The following is a 16711-nucleotide window of genomic DNA, read 5'->3' as shown; positions in this document are numbered from 1 at the left end:
TCTGCGTAAATGAATTTAACAATGGATGGATATTTCACAGAATAATCCGTTAAATAATTAATCTTATTAATGTATACGTTTTATAAGTTTGAGTATATAATAAATACATTATACCACTAAGTTCAAAAATGCAAAGTTCATTCCACACATAATTTATTAGATATGTAGTTGAGGCTTGTTTGGAAAGCTTCTGCAGTTGTTTTCTCAATTGTACAACTTATGTACTACGCATCCTAGACGAGAGTATAAAAAAGTTGATGTTCTCTTTGTTTTAGTTGTCATTTCTTGTAGTTCCAAATTAGATTAGTTGTACTCATACTAATTTTAGGTTTCGACAAAGTATGAGTTCGTCGAGCTCAACTCCTTCATTCTCATCAAATGTCAATTGTGAGCACGGTGTCCAAGCTAGGATATCCATAGTTCGTAGAGTACCAAATGCCGGAAAACGTTTCTATAGTTGTCCATTTTGGAAGGTAAAAATATCATACTTTTGACTTTGTAAATGTTAAAATGAATTAATTTAAATTGCTTGTTTGGTGATTTTTTTAACAGAATAGAGTTTAAGATTGTCGTTTTTTCAAATGGAAAGAAGAGTTACCGCGCTCACTCCCTGAGGCACATGAACAGATTATCATACTTCAAAGGGAAACCGATTCACTTGCAAGAGAAAATAGAGAGCTCATATCAGAGATACAAAGTTTATTCACGTCTCAAGAAAAGACTCGTACAAGAAACCTCAAACTCATGGCAAATAACAACTGGTTAATGTTATCACTAATTATATTGTTGTTTGTTATCTTTTACCTCATCATATTTTGAGTACTTAAATGTATTACTCTATAATTGAAGTTGCAACTATCCCTAATAAAAGAACAGTCTTATGTCTAAAGTTTTCCATATTTTTACTTGATCATATTTTATATAAGCAATTAATTTTTTGTATTTGTTAAAAGGTCGTATTTATTTGTAAAAAGATATAATTAAATTTATGTATTCGATAAAAAGTCTTATTTATTTGTAAAAAGGTCTAACTAAATATATAATACCACAAATTTGTACCATTGGCAAAATGGTGCGTATCAAGTCCAACAACTTAAAACAACATATTATTAACTGGGAATTAGAAGTACACCAAACCATACATTAATACCTGAACTCTCACCCCGTTCAGTACATATGCATCATTAAAGAAAACACGAATTAAAAACATCCTTAAAGATACTAATTGTTTTTTTATCTTCACCCTTGATTGACTACAACGATCGCCATTGTTCAAGCACACCTGATACCAAGCCCAACATCCCACCACCATCCATAAATTCAACGGCGGCCTCAACCTTAGAATAATGGGCGCCTAGCCACGGGATGTCCCCACAATTAAATTAACAAAATTAACAAACAAATATAGTTAATTTATCATATACATACAAATAATTCAGAAGTCATTCAAAGTACCTTGAAATACATATCAGCTTTAACAAAAGTAGAGTTTATCCGCCTCTGATCAGCCGCAATGATCTCATTCCGCCACATCACAACAACACCCCCAGACAGACCTTTGGGAGGAGAATATAAAAAACTGAAATTTCAAAGTAATTGCCTTACCACCATGGCAACGTTCTGAAAACTTTGCCTTGTCTCAACTAGCACAACAACACCAGGGACATGTAGGGCATAGAGTTGTTGAAAATGTTCAACAAAGGAAGGCCTAGCTAGCCCCCGGACATTCCAACAACAAATGACCGTATCATTTGGCATAGCAATGAAAGGCCCATGCAGAATATAGGCAGCTCTATCACCTTGATAATAAGTAAAATCAATTTTGTGACAACCCGCAACATACTGGTTTAAGTTATCAAATGAAACCCACACATGAAGGGCATGAGGAAACAATGGACCTTTCATAAGCCGAAAAGCATCAGTGAAAGAACCCATGAATAACCTCAATGGAGTGTAATGATCTAATACAACAATAGGGTCCTCAAAACTTATAGTAGGCCTAGGATCTAAAACATGCATAGCTGGTATAACATTATTTGGGTTAAACTGAGAGTATTAAGTCGAACCAAGACACCAATTTAAAAATATCTGAAATTCATCTCTTATTGGGTAAGTGTCATGGTAGTTAGGTAGACGAGCAGGTTTTGGAGCTGCGTTGTTACCAGCGGGACGCATCAAGAGATTGGTTAGGGAGTTGTTGTTTGGGTTGGATGGATTCAAGATTAAATAGCCAATTGTTTCCAGGGAAATTACAGTATAATTGTTTTGATTGGCACGGTCTTCGACAAGGTACTCAAAGGAGGTGAAATCCATCTCAAGCACAAGGCCAGAAGATGGCGTGAAAAACATTAGAGCAACTCCTCCAGATCGGGTTATTGCTCTTCTGGCCATTGCTAAAGGGTGTTGAATATTTTTGGGGTTATGAGTTTTGTTAGGAAGTATCTCCTCAATACCTAGGGTATTTATAGATACAAAGAACCCTAAATGGACCCTATACTTGGTCAACATGATTTGACGAAGAATGATGAGTCATTTAATGTGAGTAGGTGATAATTAGTTTCCAATTGTCTTAAAGGAGGTTCAAAAAGAATGTTAATTCTTTAATAAATTAACTCAACATGGTTCACCATTGTTATCCAAACACACAATTATCTTAATAATATTCTGAATTTATCCGAACTAAAAAATTTACAAAATATATTTTCTCTTTGTAAAACACATAATTACAGGACTACATGCAATATTCCTTTGGCAAATGTATAATTTAACCCTCAACATGTACTTAATGAATTGAGATGTGCATTGAGATCTACGAATAAAAATTTGAAATTGAAACATGGTTAGCCGAGGTAATGGATTAATAAACAAACATAAATTGGAGTAATAAAAAAACAAACATAATTTGGAGTAATAATAAGAAAAACGAGGATATGGTTCATAATATTAAAATAACAAGATAAGATATTTTAAGAACTTTTTATCACCGTCGCCCAATAGAATATTAGTGGATCAAGTGTATGTAATAGATGGATTATATTGTAATTAACTATGCTGCGTAAATAGCAAAACACACGAATATCTTCAGAATAATCCTTATTTATACGTACATATTAATAAAACTTCTTTTTTCGTTGTATAGGGTAAACTCATGTGTTGTTCCTCTAAAAGAAAGTCAAAAGTTATTATTATATCAAGTCATTTAATAACTAGTAAACCCGATCTATTTGTTCAATGACGTATAGGTTTAAAATATGAAAGTACAATTCCAAATAAGTTAGGGAGTTACCAATACTCATTAATCAGTTAAGTTTAGTTCAATTCAGCGCAGTTCAATTCAGTATATGTGAACAAACCCTTAAATTTCAAAACAAGGAAATCAACATTTCAGAACTAATTACCACCTTCGCCCAATAGAGTATTAGTGGATTAAGTGTATGTAATAAATGGATTATATCGTAATTAACTCTTCTATGTAATAAGCAAAACACACGAATAACATAAGAATAATCCTTATTTATCAAGTCATTTAATATCTATTAAACCCGATCCATTTATTTATCAGGTCATTTAATAACTAGTAAACACGATCCATTTGTTCAATGATTAAAATATGAAAGTACAATTCCTAATAAGTTAGGGAGTTACCAATAATCATTAAGGGCTTGTTCACACATTTAGGGAGTTACCAATAATCATTTGTCACTACTACAAAAAAGGTCTAAGGAATCATTTATAAAGAACCACATAACTCACTTATCCGGTTTCTTAGATAAAGAAACCAAAAATATGAGAAGTGTGGTTTCTTAGATTAAATATAAGAAATAACTCACTAACTATGTATGGTTTCTTATCTATAATGACTATTCCTAACTAAAAGATGAAAATAAAAGATACCATGATTGTATGTAATATGGTTTCTTATGTTAACTTTTTATTTTCAAAAAAAAAAAAAAAAGAAAACAAATTGCACATGCTCCCCACGTTTAATCTAGGCCACAACTTCTACCCCTTTGTTTTCCATCTAAAATACTGCAAACTCCCAAAAAACTAAAAAAAAAACAAAAATCTTATTTTTACAGTAGTACTCGCACTCCATTGAAAACCCATTAGTGTTGCCGCCATTAACATCGCGCGCTTTCCCACCACCACGAATTCCAATCATCAGCCAATCTCAACCGGCCAGTGCTACTTATTCATCTCCATTTTCTAATTTGTTCAATTTCTGTGGGTTTTATTGGAGAATTTCTGTGTATTAACCCTAACAATCGTCCATCGAACCACTCGGAAACACCACTTAGCTACCTTCACTGCCGCTCTTCCACCCAGCCCGCATCTACTCGTCAAGTGTACGGAGTCCAATTGTGTTAGGTAATGTGTCGTCTTCTTTATTTATTTTTTTAGTTTTAATTATACAAATCAATTATGAATTTCGTACAAAATTGAATTTCGTATACAAAATTGAATTTTGTATATAATTGTGTTGTTAATTTTCTTGTAAAATTATATAATTATATATGATTAATGTTTGTATGTGTGCTAGATTATGAAGTTTAACTAGTATGCATCAATTACCTAAGTTGTCAAGTTATACTGAAGTTTTTCCTCTAATCAAGGTTTAGATAATAATCTCATAAATGATAATATACCCATTTAAAAAAATTTACTTAAAATAACACATTATTAAAGTAAATAAAATAAACAAGTTGTGAGTATAAGAAGAATGAAGCAGAAAAAAATAGTTCGACTTTGTTTATTGATGTTGCTCTGCTTATAACTCATAAATGGGAAGATTGCAATTACTTTTAAAAAAATAATTTAAAAAAATAATTTGTATATTGAAACTAAAGGATTGATGCACTTAGTTTTCTAGAGTAGTTAATAAGAGTGTCCTGTAAAGTGTTAATAAATGGCTATTCCTCTAAGTTACTTCTAATTGCTTGCATATTTTCAAATATATTTATATGTATTGTTATTTTATTTTACTTTCTCTTGATTACATTAATTCGTAGAAATGGATCGAAGTTGGATATCAAATTCAAAACCGGGTGACCCACGTTATGAAGCTGGAATAAGGGATTTCATTAATTTTGTTGTTCAGAATGCTGGAAATCGTTCTAAGTTACCATGCCCTTGTTTCAAATGCCATAATTTTTTGTATAGATCAATAGATGATATTCTTGGTCATTTGTCTAAGAATTCTTTTAATAGAACATATACTCGTTGGACGGCATGGAGAGAGTTTGGAGGAAAATCCTACTAGTGATTTTAGAAATAATATTAATGAAGGGTTAAATTTTGATGAGGGTGATAGGTTAGGGGACATGATACGTGCAGCTCAAAATAAGTTTGATGACAATCTTGCCACATTTGAAGGGTTGTTAAAAGATTCTGAATTGCCCTTATACCCAGGTTGCAATAAGTACACAAAATTATCGGCTGTACTTAGATTATATAATTTGAAGGCTGGCCATGGATAAACTGATGAGAGTTTTACCGCAGTACTTGAATTAGTGAAAGACATGCTTCCGGATGAGAATGTCTTGCCAAGTGGTACCTATCAGGCTAAAAAAATATTGACTACGATGGGCTTGCCCTACGAGAAAATCCATGCTTGCCCTAATGATTGCATACTATATCGAAATGAGCATGAGTCCTTAAAGAATTGCCCGGTATGTAATGCCTCACGATATAAGAAGAAAGAAGGCATCCCAGCCAAGATATTGTGGTATTTTCCCATAATTCCACAGTTCAGACGTCTTTTTTCGAATGCAGAAGACACTAAAAGATTAACATGGCATTGCAATGGTCGAAAGAAAGATGGGTTACTTAGACACCCAGCTGACTCCCCACAGTGGAAGTTTATAGATGGAAAATTTCCAGAATTTCGTAAAGAAAATCGAAACTTACGCCTTGCATTGTCTACCGATGGTATGAATCCTTTTGGCTCCCTTACTAGCATGCACAGTACATGGCCAGTAATTTTGGTTACTTATAACCTACCTCCTTCATTAACTATGAAAAGGAAGTACATGATGCTTTCTTTGCTAATTTTGGGGCCAAAACAACCGGGAAATGATATTGATGTCTACTTGGCTCCCCTCATTGATGATTTGAAGTTGTTATGGGATAAAGGTGTAGAAGTATTTGACGCATATCGAAATGAAACGTTTAACCTGAAAGCTATGTTGTTTTGCACCATACAAGATTATCCTGCATACGGTAATCTTTCAGGGTATATAGTAAAGGGGGAAACACCTTGTCCCATATGTGAGGATAATTTGAAGGGAACATGGCTATCAGCATCTAAAAAGATGGTCTCACTACTACAAAATTGGCCAAAGAGACCCGTCCAAATTAGCCAAAGAGACTGCCTTAGAGGCGGTCTCTAGCTAAGCGGTCTCTTTGGCAAAGAGACTGCTTTATTAAAGGCGGTCTCCAAATTGAGAATACTGAGATCGCCTATCTACGATAGGAAGTCTTTTTTTTTGGGAAAAAAGAGACCGTTTATTAAGGATAGGCAGTCTTTTTTTTTAAGAAAAAAGAGACCGCCTATTTAACTTAACAGGTCTCTTTGGGCGCATTTATAATAAAAAAATAGCTTATTTAATTTGATTTATGCTATTTTTTGTTCGATAAAATTAAAAGAGAATAATATATTGATATTGCCACATTAATGTTTGTACTAACAAAGAATTTTAACAAACTTTAATTAAATTCTAGTACATATAATTATATCAAACATGTAGCTTGACTACTTGAGTACTCCAACTTCTTCCTCTTTCTTTTGTTCTGAGATTCTTGTGTGAAAAACAAGCATATCTGTCAAAGCAAAAGGCAAATAATTAATAAATCAATCATAATAATTGAGAATAATCAAAAAAATTAAACATTCGTTTAGAACTTAACTGAAAAAAATGAACTAATAAAATAAAAGATCAACTCCTTTAAAAAAAAAAAGAATTTGTAAATTAAACTCGTCAAAAAAAAAAAAAAAAAATTAATGGTAGCAGTTAGATGAATGATAAACAAGAAATTTACTAAAACAAATCCAATATATTTCCAGCCATGTGAATTAGATACTGATCCACTACTCTACAATTTCATGAATTGAAAACGATGATAACAATGATAATACTACACAACACAAAAATCTAAAGTCTAACCGCAAAAATTAGTGTAAAATACATCAAACAGATCAAAACTCAACTAAAATTGAAACCACCACAAAAAATCAAACAAAAACCAAAATACAGAAATAATTAGAGCTGTCAATTCGGGTAAATGGGTCGGGTTTGAGTCGGGTTTGTGTGGGTCGGGTCATCTCGGGTCGGGTCAATATGGGTTAATGTCAAGACCTATGTGGGTCGGGTTTGGGTTGGGTCATGCTTGAGTCGGGTCACGTCGGGTCATACATCTTTTCGGGTTCGGGTCGGGTTTAGGTCGGGTCAATAAAAGGTCGGGTTACATTCGGGTCGGGTGAAAAACAAGTCGGGTTAAATTCGGGTTTTTACGGGTTTAAATGAGTTAGGGTCATGTTCGGGTTCGAGTCGGGTTCGTTTCAAGTAAATTATTTTCGGGTTATAATCAGGTCGGGTCATTATCGGGTTTGAGTCGGGGTCGGTTCAAGTCAATAATTTGCGGGTCATAATCAAGTCGGGTCATTCTCGGGTTCGGGTCGGGTTCGGTTCAAGTCAAAAACTTGCGGGTTATAATCTAGTCATTTCCAAGTCGGGTCATTCTTGGGTTCAAGTCGGGTTTAGTTAATAATTTGCGGGTTACAATCAAGTTGGGTCATTTAAACTTATCTAGTCATTCTCGAGTTCAAATTGGCAAGTCAATAATTTGCAGGTTATAATCACGTCGGGTCATTTCCAAGTCGGTCTCGGGTGTGGTTCAAGTCAAAAATTTGAATTCCCTTAAAAAAAATAATAATAAAAAAAAAAGATAAGTCAAGTAAGATGAGAAAGACTTGCTATTGTCTGGGTCCCGTGTATTTTTTTATTTTTTTGTTTAATTTTTTTATTTTTTTATTTTTTTTTGCTGCTATCCAGTTCAGTTTTTCTTTGACGAGGATTATGTAAGAGATAAGTCAAGTAAGATGAGAAAGGCCACTTTTGTTTTATAATTGGAATCCATGTTAATAAATTGAAAAAAAGCCTGAAACTCAATAGTCAATACGGAGTACTCTTTTTATCCTAAAAATTCCTAAATCCTAAAATTCGGGTTAGTAATAGGTCGAGTTTAAATTCGGGTCGGGTCAATAACAAGTCGGGTTGAATTTGGGTCGGGTCAATAACAAGTCGGGTTTATTTCGGGTCGGGTTTAAAATCGAGTCGGGTTAGGAACGGGTCAGGTTGAACTCGGGTCGGGTTAGTAACAGGTCGGGTTGAATTCGGGTTTTGACGGGTTAAATCGGGTTTGGGTCATTCTCGGGTTCGAGTCGGGTTCGGTTCAGGTCAATAATTTACGGGTCACATTCGGGTCGGGTCCTCTCTAGGTCGGTTCATAGTCGGGTTCGGGTCTCAAATACTCGGGTCAACTCGGGTCTAGGGTTGGTTTCAGGTCGGGTTAGGTCGGGTTTGGGTCACCATTTTTTTCGGGTTCAGACGGGTTAGGGTTAGGGTCGGGTTAGGGTCGGTATTTCGGGTCGGGTCAGCTTTTGACAGCTCTAGAAATAATAATCAATTAAAAAACGAAAACAAAGCAAAAATTCGTGTAAAATAAATCAAACAGATAAAAAATCAACTTAAAATTGAAACCACCACAAAAGATCAAACAAAATACAAAATACAGAAATAATAATCAATTAAAAAACGAAATCAAAGAAGCAAAAATTCGTATAAAATACATCAACCAGATCAAAAATCAACTAAAATTGAAACCACCACAAAATATCAAACAAAAACCAAAATCCAGAAATAATAATCACTTAAAAAACGAAATCAAAGAAGCAAAAATTAGTGTAAAATACATCAAACAGACGAAACCACCACAAAAGATCAAACAAAAACCAAAATACAGAAATAATAATCAATTATAAAACGAAATCAAAGAAGAAGAGACCTACAAGTATTCTCGGAAATTTTGGGATCATAATCCTTTGAATCTAGATCTTCAATTCATCTTTATAACAATCAATCGATTTATCAACCCAACATAAAATGAGTATCATCTAACGGCATAAACCCATAAAACGCTTCTAAACCATGATAATATAACTTAAATCGCTCTTTCGAGTTCGAGAACTGGAAACGCTTCATCAAACCTCGCAAACTGCAATAAATCGCTTCAACACTCATCACCAAATCAACACTTGATTCCGACGATTTTGACGCTCCAAACAGGAGGGTTTATCCGGGGAATTAAAGGAGATGAAATTCATTTAAGAGGAAAGAGAGGAGATAGAAGAAGAGGAAAAGAAAGATGAAGGAGATCAGATGGAGATTGATTGTTGAAGGCAGAGTGCCGGAACAAAGAATATGCGTTAGGGTTTCATTTATGTTATTTTGGTGAGTAAGGGAGACCGGTTAAGTTGCAACAGGTCTATCCCTTTTTTATTTTTTTTGAAAAAAATTAAGAGAGACCGGTTAAGTTGCATAGTGGTCTCTCCCTTTTTAATTTTCAAATAAAAAAACTTAAGAGAGACCGGTTATCTATGATAAATGGTCTCCATTAAATTTTCACCTCACAACACAATATCAAAGAGACCGGTTATCTATGACATTGGGTCTCTTGAAACAAAGAGACCAATTATATAATTAACCGGTCTCTTATTTCAGGTCTCTTTGAGCATTTTTGTAGTAGTGTCTACCCAAAAAATCGAAAATGGTTACCTACTGATCATCCATACCGCAAAAAGAGAAAAGCTTTTGATGGTGAACAAGAATTGGAAAAAAGGTCGATAGTGTTAAGTGGCATGGAGGTGTTTGAAAAGGTTAAAGACATTCAGATTACTTTTGGGAAGAAGCATAAATCTACACTTGTTAAGAAGGGATATAAGAAATGTTCTGAATTTTGGCGCTTGTCTTATTGGAAATTCTTATTTGTGAGGCATTGCTTAGATGTGATGCATATTGAGAAAAATGTTTGTGATAGCTTGATTGGAACTCTTTTGGATGTCCGTAAGAAGACCAAAGATGGTGTTAATGCTAGAAATGACTTGAAAGAAATGGGGATTAGAAGTGAAATTCATGTTGTCGACCGAAATTCTAAAGCTTATCTTCCTCCCGTAGCTTATACACTTTCACGGAACGAGAAAAAATTGTTTTGTGAGTGTTTAGCTTCAGTGAAAGTGCCAGAGGGTTTTTCTTCTAATTTTAGCAACCTTGTTTCGATGGAGAATCTGAAACTTATAGGGCTGAAGTCTCATGATTGCCATGTTTAGATGCAATATTTGTTACCCATTGCTATTCGATCAATTTTACCAAAAAATGTTCGAAATGCCATTATTCGATTGTGTTCTTTCTTCAATGCCAAGTATGAAAAAGTCATCAACCCTAAGGACTTAGATGATTGGGAAAATGAAATTGCAATCATTATTTGTCAATTAGAGATGTTCTTCCCCCCTTCGTTTTTTGATATTATGGTTCATTTGCCAATTCACTTAGTAAGAGAGATAAGGTATTGTGGGCCATCTTATTTGAGAGCGCAATGGGCATTTGAACGACAAATGAAAACATATAAGGGATATGTTAAGAACTTTCGTCGACCAGAAGCTTGTATTGCTGAAAGACTATTTTATGAAGATGCTGTTGAACATTGTAGTCAATACCTTGAAAATGCCAAGGTAATTGGGCTTCCTCTATCTCGACATAGCGGAAGAATGGAAGGAAAAGGGATCATAGGTCGCAAAGAAGTTGATTTGACTTATGAAGATTGGAATAAAGCTCACACATACATTTTGTTTAATGAGGAGGAAGTTGCACCATATATTGAGAAACACTTAGCTTACCTAGCTGCAAAGAATCGTAAGGCTAATAAAAAATCTTTACATAGTGAGCATAATAGATCTTTTAGTACTTGGTTGAAAGATCAAGTAATTATAGATCTTCAGAACTCAACACATTCTGTTTCTGATTGGGTTAGGACTTTAGCTCGAGGACCCAACTTTAGAGCATCCTTTTACTCTGGATACGTTTATAATGGTTGTAAATTTTACACTAAAGACCAGGATGATATTAGTACTATGCAGAATAGTGGAGTAGCTGTTGAATCTGAAGCTATGCATTTTGCTAGTGCTAAAGATAATTGTCCAGCCTATGGTAAAATGTGGTATTATGGAGTCATTCACCAGATTATTGAGTTGCATTATACAGATTTTACAATACCAATTCTTGGGTGCAAATGGGTCGATAACAATAATGGAGTTGAATATGAAGATATAGGGTTTACTTTGGTTAATTTTGACAAACTTGGTCACGAAGACGATCCTTATATATTACTTAGTCAAGCGAGACAAGTGTTTTACATAGCAGATGCAATTGATAAGAAAAAGGCAGCAGTTATAAAGCCGATGCCTCGACATGATATTGATGATTTTGATGATAATGATATAGAGTTGCAGTTATAAAGTGATGATTTTGATGATAATGATATAGAGTTGCAGGAATTCCCTACTGCCAAGTTGGTACAAGTTGATGATGTCAGTGATGACTTTTGTGAGAATTCTTCAGCTTTGTACGCGAAGATCATGACGAAGGCATAGAAGTTGATGGAAATTATAAGGAGGGTACTTCTAGAAAGCGTCGTCGAAATAATTGACAGTAAATCACATACTTTTTGTAAGCAAATTACATAGCTTTCACTACAAGAAAATTGTTATTTGGCAACGAGGAAAGTCGTTGCCAAATATATTATTGGCAAAAATTTTGGATTTTTTGCAACGACTTCTGTCCGTTATGTGAGATGCTGTTACTAAAAGTATTTGCAACGAGTTCTTCCGTAGCTAAAAATCGGTTTTTTTGCAACAACATTTTTGTAGCAAAAACAATTTGTTGCCATATATTCAAATCCAGGGTGAATGTAAATCTTATTATTAGCTACGACATTGGTCGTTACAAAATATATTGGTTTTGCTACAAATTTTATTGTTACTAAATATCAATTTTCGCGACGAGTATCTTGTTGTAAAATTTTTAATATTGTTATCAAATCTTGATAATATTTATAATATGATTCACTTTTTTGCAACATAAATTGATTGTTACAAATAATATTCATTTAAAATAACAATAATCGTTGTTGCAAAAAAATAAATGCAAATTCATTTAATCATAATAAATTACATTAATAGTATTGCCTGTCCATACAAATCAAACAAATGTAAAATAAATACTTATTTTGTACCCATGACAAAACAATCATTTATAAAAAGTTCTACTTTGATAAATTGTTCACAAAATACAATTAGCATACATATACCAATTACAAATATGTTTCTTACATAACCCATCAATAATTGGGTAATTGCCCAAAAACCATCACCACATTCTCCCAAAAATATATACCCAAGAGCCATCACCACATTCTCCTAAAATTATATACCCCAAAACCATCACTACATAGTCTGCATTCTCCCAAAATATGTGCCTAAGCCAATATCCATCACCACAATATCCTACAAATATATACAACTATTAAGTGTAACTCTAAGAGTTTGTCAAACAAAATATGGTTACACAAATTTTTAAGCTATACTTAGAATTGTTATCTGCCATCACATAGTTGTCTTCTAATACGACCTTTCACTCCATATCATTGTCATTACCATTAAAACCCATCCTGAAAAAAGGAAAAGAAATAAGTTAGCAAAAAAACAATAGCAAGGGAATAGCAATAGACAGTTGTTAAAGTAAGTCACGATTATCCCAACGTAAACCCTGCAGCCAGCAGGAGCTAACTCTTACTATGTGAAACATTTACACCATACAGTGTGAATTTTGTTCATGGAGGATAGAACAAGTGATAATTCAGTAAGATAGAACATGATTTACCGGCAAACAAGCATCGTGGTAAAACGATGGCTTGACAACATTTTTTTTTACTCTCTGCCTACTTAGTCCAAAGCATGAAGAAACTCTTAAAATTCAACTTGAACTATAACACTTGCTTCTGACATTATTTATAATTTTTCATCAGTTAGCAGCATTAATCAATGATTATGTACAAGCAAAGATGGGCTAATTTATGACGGTTCACAGTGCACAAAAGTGTCCAGCTTATAGGGGAAAAATCAGGAGGGATAAATTAATTAGTTGTACAAGCAAAGAACATAACATGCTCAGAGGTGTTAAAAGTCATATATATGTGAGGAAAGCCGAATCAGAAAGTATCATACCTATTCATGTTGCTATTTATCATCTGCATGAATCGCTTCTCCATTTCTGCCATAATACGCTTCTGTTCTTCTTTGTATTCATCCATATCCTTCTTACTCGCCTCAAGCTCAGTTTTTAAATGAGTTATCTGGTCTTGTTGTTTAAGCATTATCATTTGTTGCTCTTCTTGAAGTCTTGCTTTAGTTGAACCTCTATACCCGTTACCTTTGCCTCGAATGTACCCAGATTTTGCCCCAAGTACCTGAACCAACATTTCTTCCTGTGTCTGGGGGAGCATTTGATCTCCTTCAGGTTCTTTATCTTTATCTTGCACGAGTTGATGGAGTTGCGCCTGCAAAAATAAATTAGAAATTCATACACAAGTAGTATCGTTGTCCTTTGAATAATACACAAGGTTTTTAAAGGATTTTCTCACATGTATTTCTTTAGAACGAGCATCATTAGTCCATCGTAAAACTCCTCCATCATCTGTTGTTGTGTGTTGGGTTAGCCAAACTACATCAGCAGGAGGTAAAACCCCATTGTTCTTCTCAGTCTAAACATTAGTAAGATGTGTTAACGTCATAATAAAAAATATTTTACAATAGGTACACATTGTAATCTTACACTATAGGTACACATTGTAATCTTACCAGGATGTACTCTGTCTCAGGGAAAGATAAGTTCCCTGTTGAGTGTTTGATCCATTTATCAGACCTTCGATTCTTACTGTTTTGCATGCTTCTTTTCTAGATTTAAGATATAAGATCATCAATAGTATTAATTTGAAGGTATGACAACATAAGCATGATTATTTATATAAATAGGAAGAGAGTGTTTACCTTAAACTTATCAGAATTAAATGTCTCACAGCATGCTATCCAGCTTGAAAGTGGAAAATCAGTAGGAGGATTTTCAAGTCTCTCCTCATGCGTATCTCCACATTCCTTGTAATAAGCATGCAAACGAGCTTTCCAAAATCGATATAAGCGTTGCATTGCATCAGTTACAAAAGCTTGAAGTCGAGGTAGCTGGGTAGAGGAGTCTTTAATGTTGAACTTGTTCTGTTTTTAAAAGAGTATTATGATGACGCAGGGCGGAAAACTAATGTAAATATTATTAGAATGTATGAAAAATGCTAAAGTCTACCTTCACTTGCAACCACATTGAAGAACCATGTTTAGCAAAAACTTTAGACCAATCTCTTGCATCCATTAAAGCTGTTGTTCTAACAACATATCCACAAAAGTTAACTAGTGAGCGGGCATTTTCTCTAACAGCTTGCAGAACATACGGGGGTATTTCAATATCCAACTTAAATTGACCGCCCTTGGTTTTCTTTTCAAGAGCTAAACTTCTGTACTTGCCTCTTTGGCCTCTTTTTTTAATAACACTTGTAGCAGAGGCTAAAATAATGCCACCAAACACAATAAAATACAGTAAGCTACAAAGCTGCATAAACAAGCAATTTAGAAAAATCATAGTATCATTGTTACCTTGGCTGCTATTAGGATCATTACGTTGGGCTTCATCCAACACGTGTCTTTCATGCATGTACTTAGTTCTCAACTTTTTAGGTCGATTACAATTATCTTCATGAGGTCAGTTAGTTTCATCCATTCTTTATCCAGTGTCATCTCCTAATTTCAATTTACCACCTAACACATGTTGGTTAAACCATGTAAAAATTACTAACTTTTATACACTAAAAAAAAAAAAAAAAAATACTGACCTAAAAAAGGGCATTTGAATATTCTTTTTAGTATGCAAAGAACAATACATTAATATGCTAAGTATAAACAAGTAGTTTTATTTTATTTTTTCCAAACATTAGATTTTTTATATTCTCACTTAATTGATATTTAAAAGAGAAAATTGTGAAAAAAGACCTTTTAAATGGTCAACTTTTTGAAAAAGAACCTTTAAAGTGAAAACTTGTGAAAAAGGACCTTTTAAGTTGTATTTTGTTTGTATGGGTACTTGGGTGAGCTTGAGAGCTGGTCAACGTCGGAGCTCCGGTATTGACTATCACATGTTAGTCACGTGACTTTTTTTTTAAAAAAAAAAAAAACAAAAAAAATTCCCCAAATTTTTTCCCTTTCCCGACCTCCGGGAGAATACTATATGAAAGGGTTAGGTCGAGAAATGAGGGAAATTTAGGGAAATTTTTTTAATTATGTGACTAATACGTGATAGTCAACCCCGAAACTCTGACTACCATGCAAGCTCACCTAAGTACCCCATATAAACAAAATACAATTTAAAAGGTCATTTTTCACAAGTTTTCACTTAAAAGGTCCTTTTTCAAAAAGTCGACCACTTAAAAGGTCCTTTTTTACAATTTTCTCTTTTTAAAAATCAATTTATATGTCAAATTCAAAAGAGCCCCTCCCCACCCCCTTCCCTCTCACTATACTCAATTTAGTATGTTTCTTACTAGCGGGTTATCTTGTGATTATAGGCTAAGAGCTAACACACGCTCCCTCTATCCCTTAAAATGTGCCCCATTTTCTTTTAAAAGTCATTCTTAATATATAATGTATTATTTTGTGAAATGGTACACTATATCTTTATGTATAAACTAGTATAAATTAAACATCATCTGAGCACAACTTGATGACCAAATTTAGATAAGAAGCCAAAAAACCATACATACATACTTCATTAGTCAACAAGACAACAGAAATAAGAAACATTAAGATGTAAACAACAAAAGATAGAAGAAATTTTAAGGTGTTGACAACAAAAGACAGAATAAAAACCATGACAATCTAGGAAATGCACTTGCAGGTTACAACTCTTGTAAGTTTAGCATATATCCTTATGCATTAATCCATCAAAAAGCAATACAAATACAATAAACATTTACTCCAATCCCCACCTTCCAATAGTCTACTAGTTTAGCCATCTAGATTGTTAACAAAACGCATTCTGCAACAACTAAGGACTTGACAAGCATTATACTTCCATCCAATATTAATATTACTCATCTAAATTCACTTCTATCCACTCATAACACCAAAATGCATCTAATTATGTATGAATTCCTCAAAATATGCTAGTCAAGGGTAAAAACTCCCTGATTCTTTTTAAACCCAGATTAAAAATATAGTAACAAATTAAATTAATCATAATAATTAAAAAGCAAGAAGCAAAAATCTGATTTTAGATTTTTGCCCCTTATTAGGGGTAATAAAAGTGGGAAACAAATTAAACATATATCAATAATGAATTTTTTTAACCCAGACAAAATTGAAGTACAGAGCACAAACACAATTACATTTAAATGAAATAAAACCATTCGACATGCAAGTAGCCAAGTAGATCTACCAAAAATCATAGCAAAAAAACCCTAGATACAAAATTTTAACACGAAATCAAAAAATTATCTCTTG

At 33.6% G+C, this 16711-nt stretch overlaps 1 protein-coding gene and 1 long non-coding RNA gene across 2 annotated transcripts; both read right to left on the bottom strand.

Annotated features, from left to right (window-relative positions):
* Positions 1 to 6633: 6633 nt before the first annotated feature.
* On the bottom strand, positions 6634 to 9567 carry LOC145634995 (uncharacterized). The gene is made up of 2 exons (XR_014113729.1): positions 9068 to 9567; positions 6634 to 6819 (listed from the first exon to the last, which is right to left on the bottom strand). It is a non-coding gene; the product is annotated as an uncharacterized LOC145634995 (long non-coding RNA).
* A 4372-nt stretch (positions 9568 to 13939) lies between these two features.
* LOC145637037 (uncharacterized) lies at positions 13940 to 14953 on the bottom strand. Its single transcript, XM_081688552.1, has 4 exons — positions 14903 to 14953; positions 14466 to 14768; positions 14159 to 14380; positions 13940 to 14065 (listed from the first exon to the last, which is right to left on the bottom strand). The coding sequence occupies exons 1-4, from the start codon at positions 14951 to 14953 to the stop codon at positions 13940 to 13942; spliced, it is 702 nt and encodes a 233-aa protein (XP_081544678.1).
* Between the last annotated feature and the right edge of the window lie 1758 nt (positions 14954 to 16711).

Source organism: Chenopodium album, chromosome 6, assembly GCF_948465745.1.
Source record: "Chenopodium album chromosome 6, dcCheAlbu1.1, whole genome shotgun sequence".
NCBI lineage: Eukaryota > Viridiplantae > Streptophyta > Magnoliopsida > Caryophyllales > Amaranthaceae > Chenopodium > Chenopodium album.
Note: the sequence above shows the minus strand (reverse complement) of the source record. Positions and strands in the feature narration are given on the sequence as shown.

What these genes read in the sequence shown, in the direction of transcription:
- LOC145637037 (XM_081688552.1), bottom strand. Translation starts at nt 14,953, where the DNA reads ATGACACTGGATAAAGAATGGATGAAACTAACTGACCTCATGAAGATA. An exon ending in CTGACCTCATGAAGATAATT is followed by an intron (nt 14,769 to 14,902) that starts GTAATCGACCTA and finishes TTGTTTATGCAG; the next exon opens with CTTTGTAGCTTACTGTATTT. An exon ending in CAATGTGGTTGCAAGTGAAG is followed by an intron (nt 14,381 to 14,465) that starts GTAGACTTTAGC and finishes TTTTAAAAACAG; the next exon opens with AACAAGTTCAACATTAAAGA.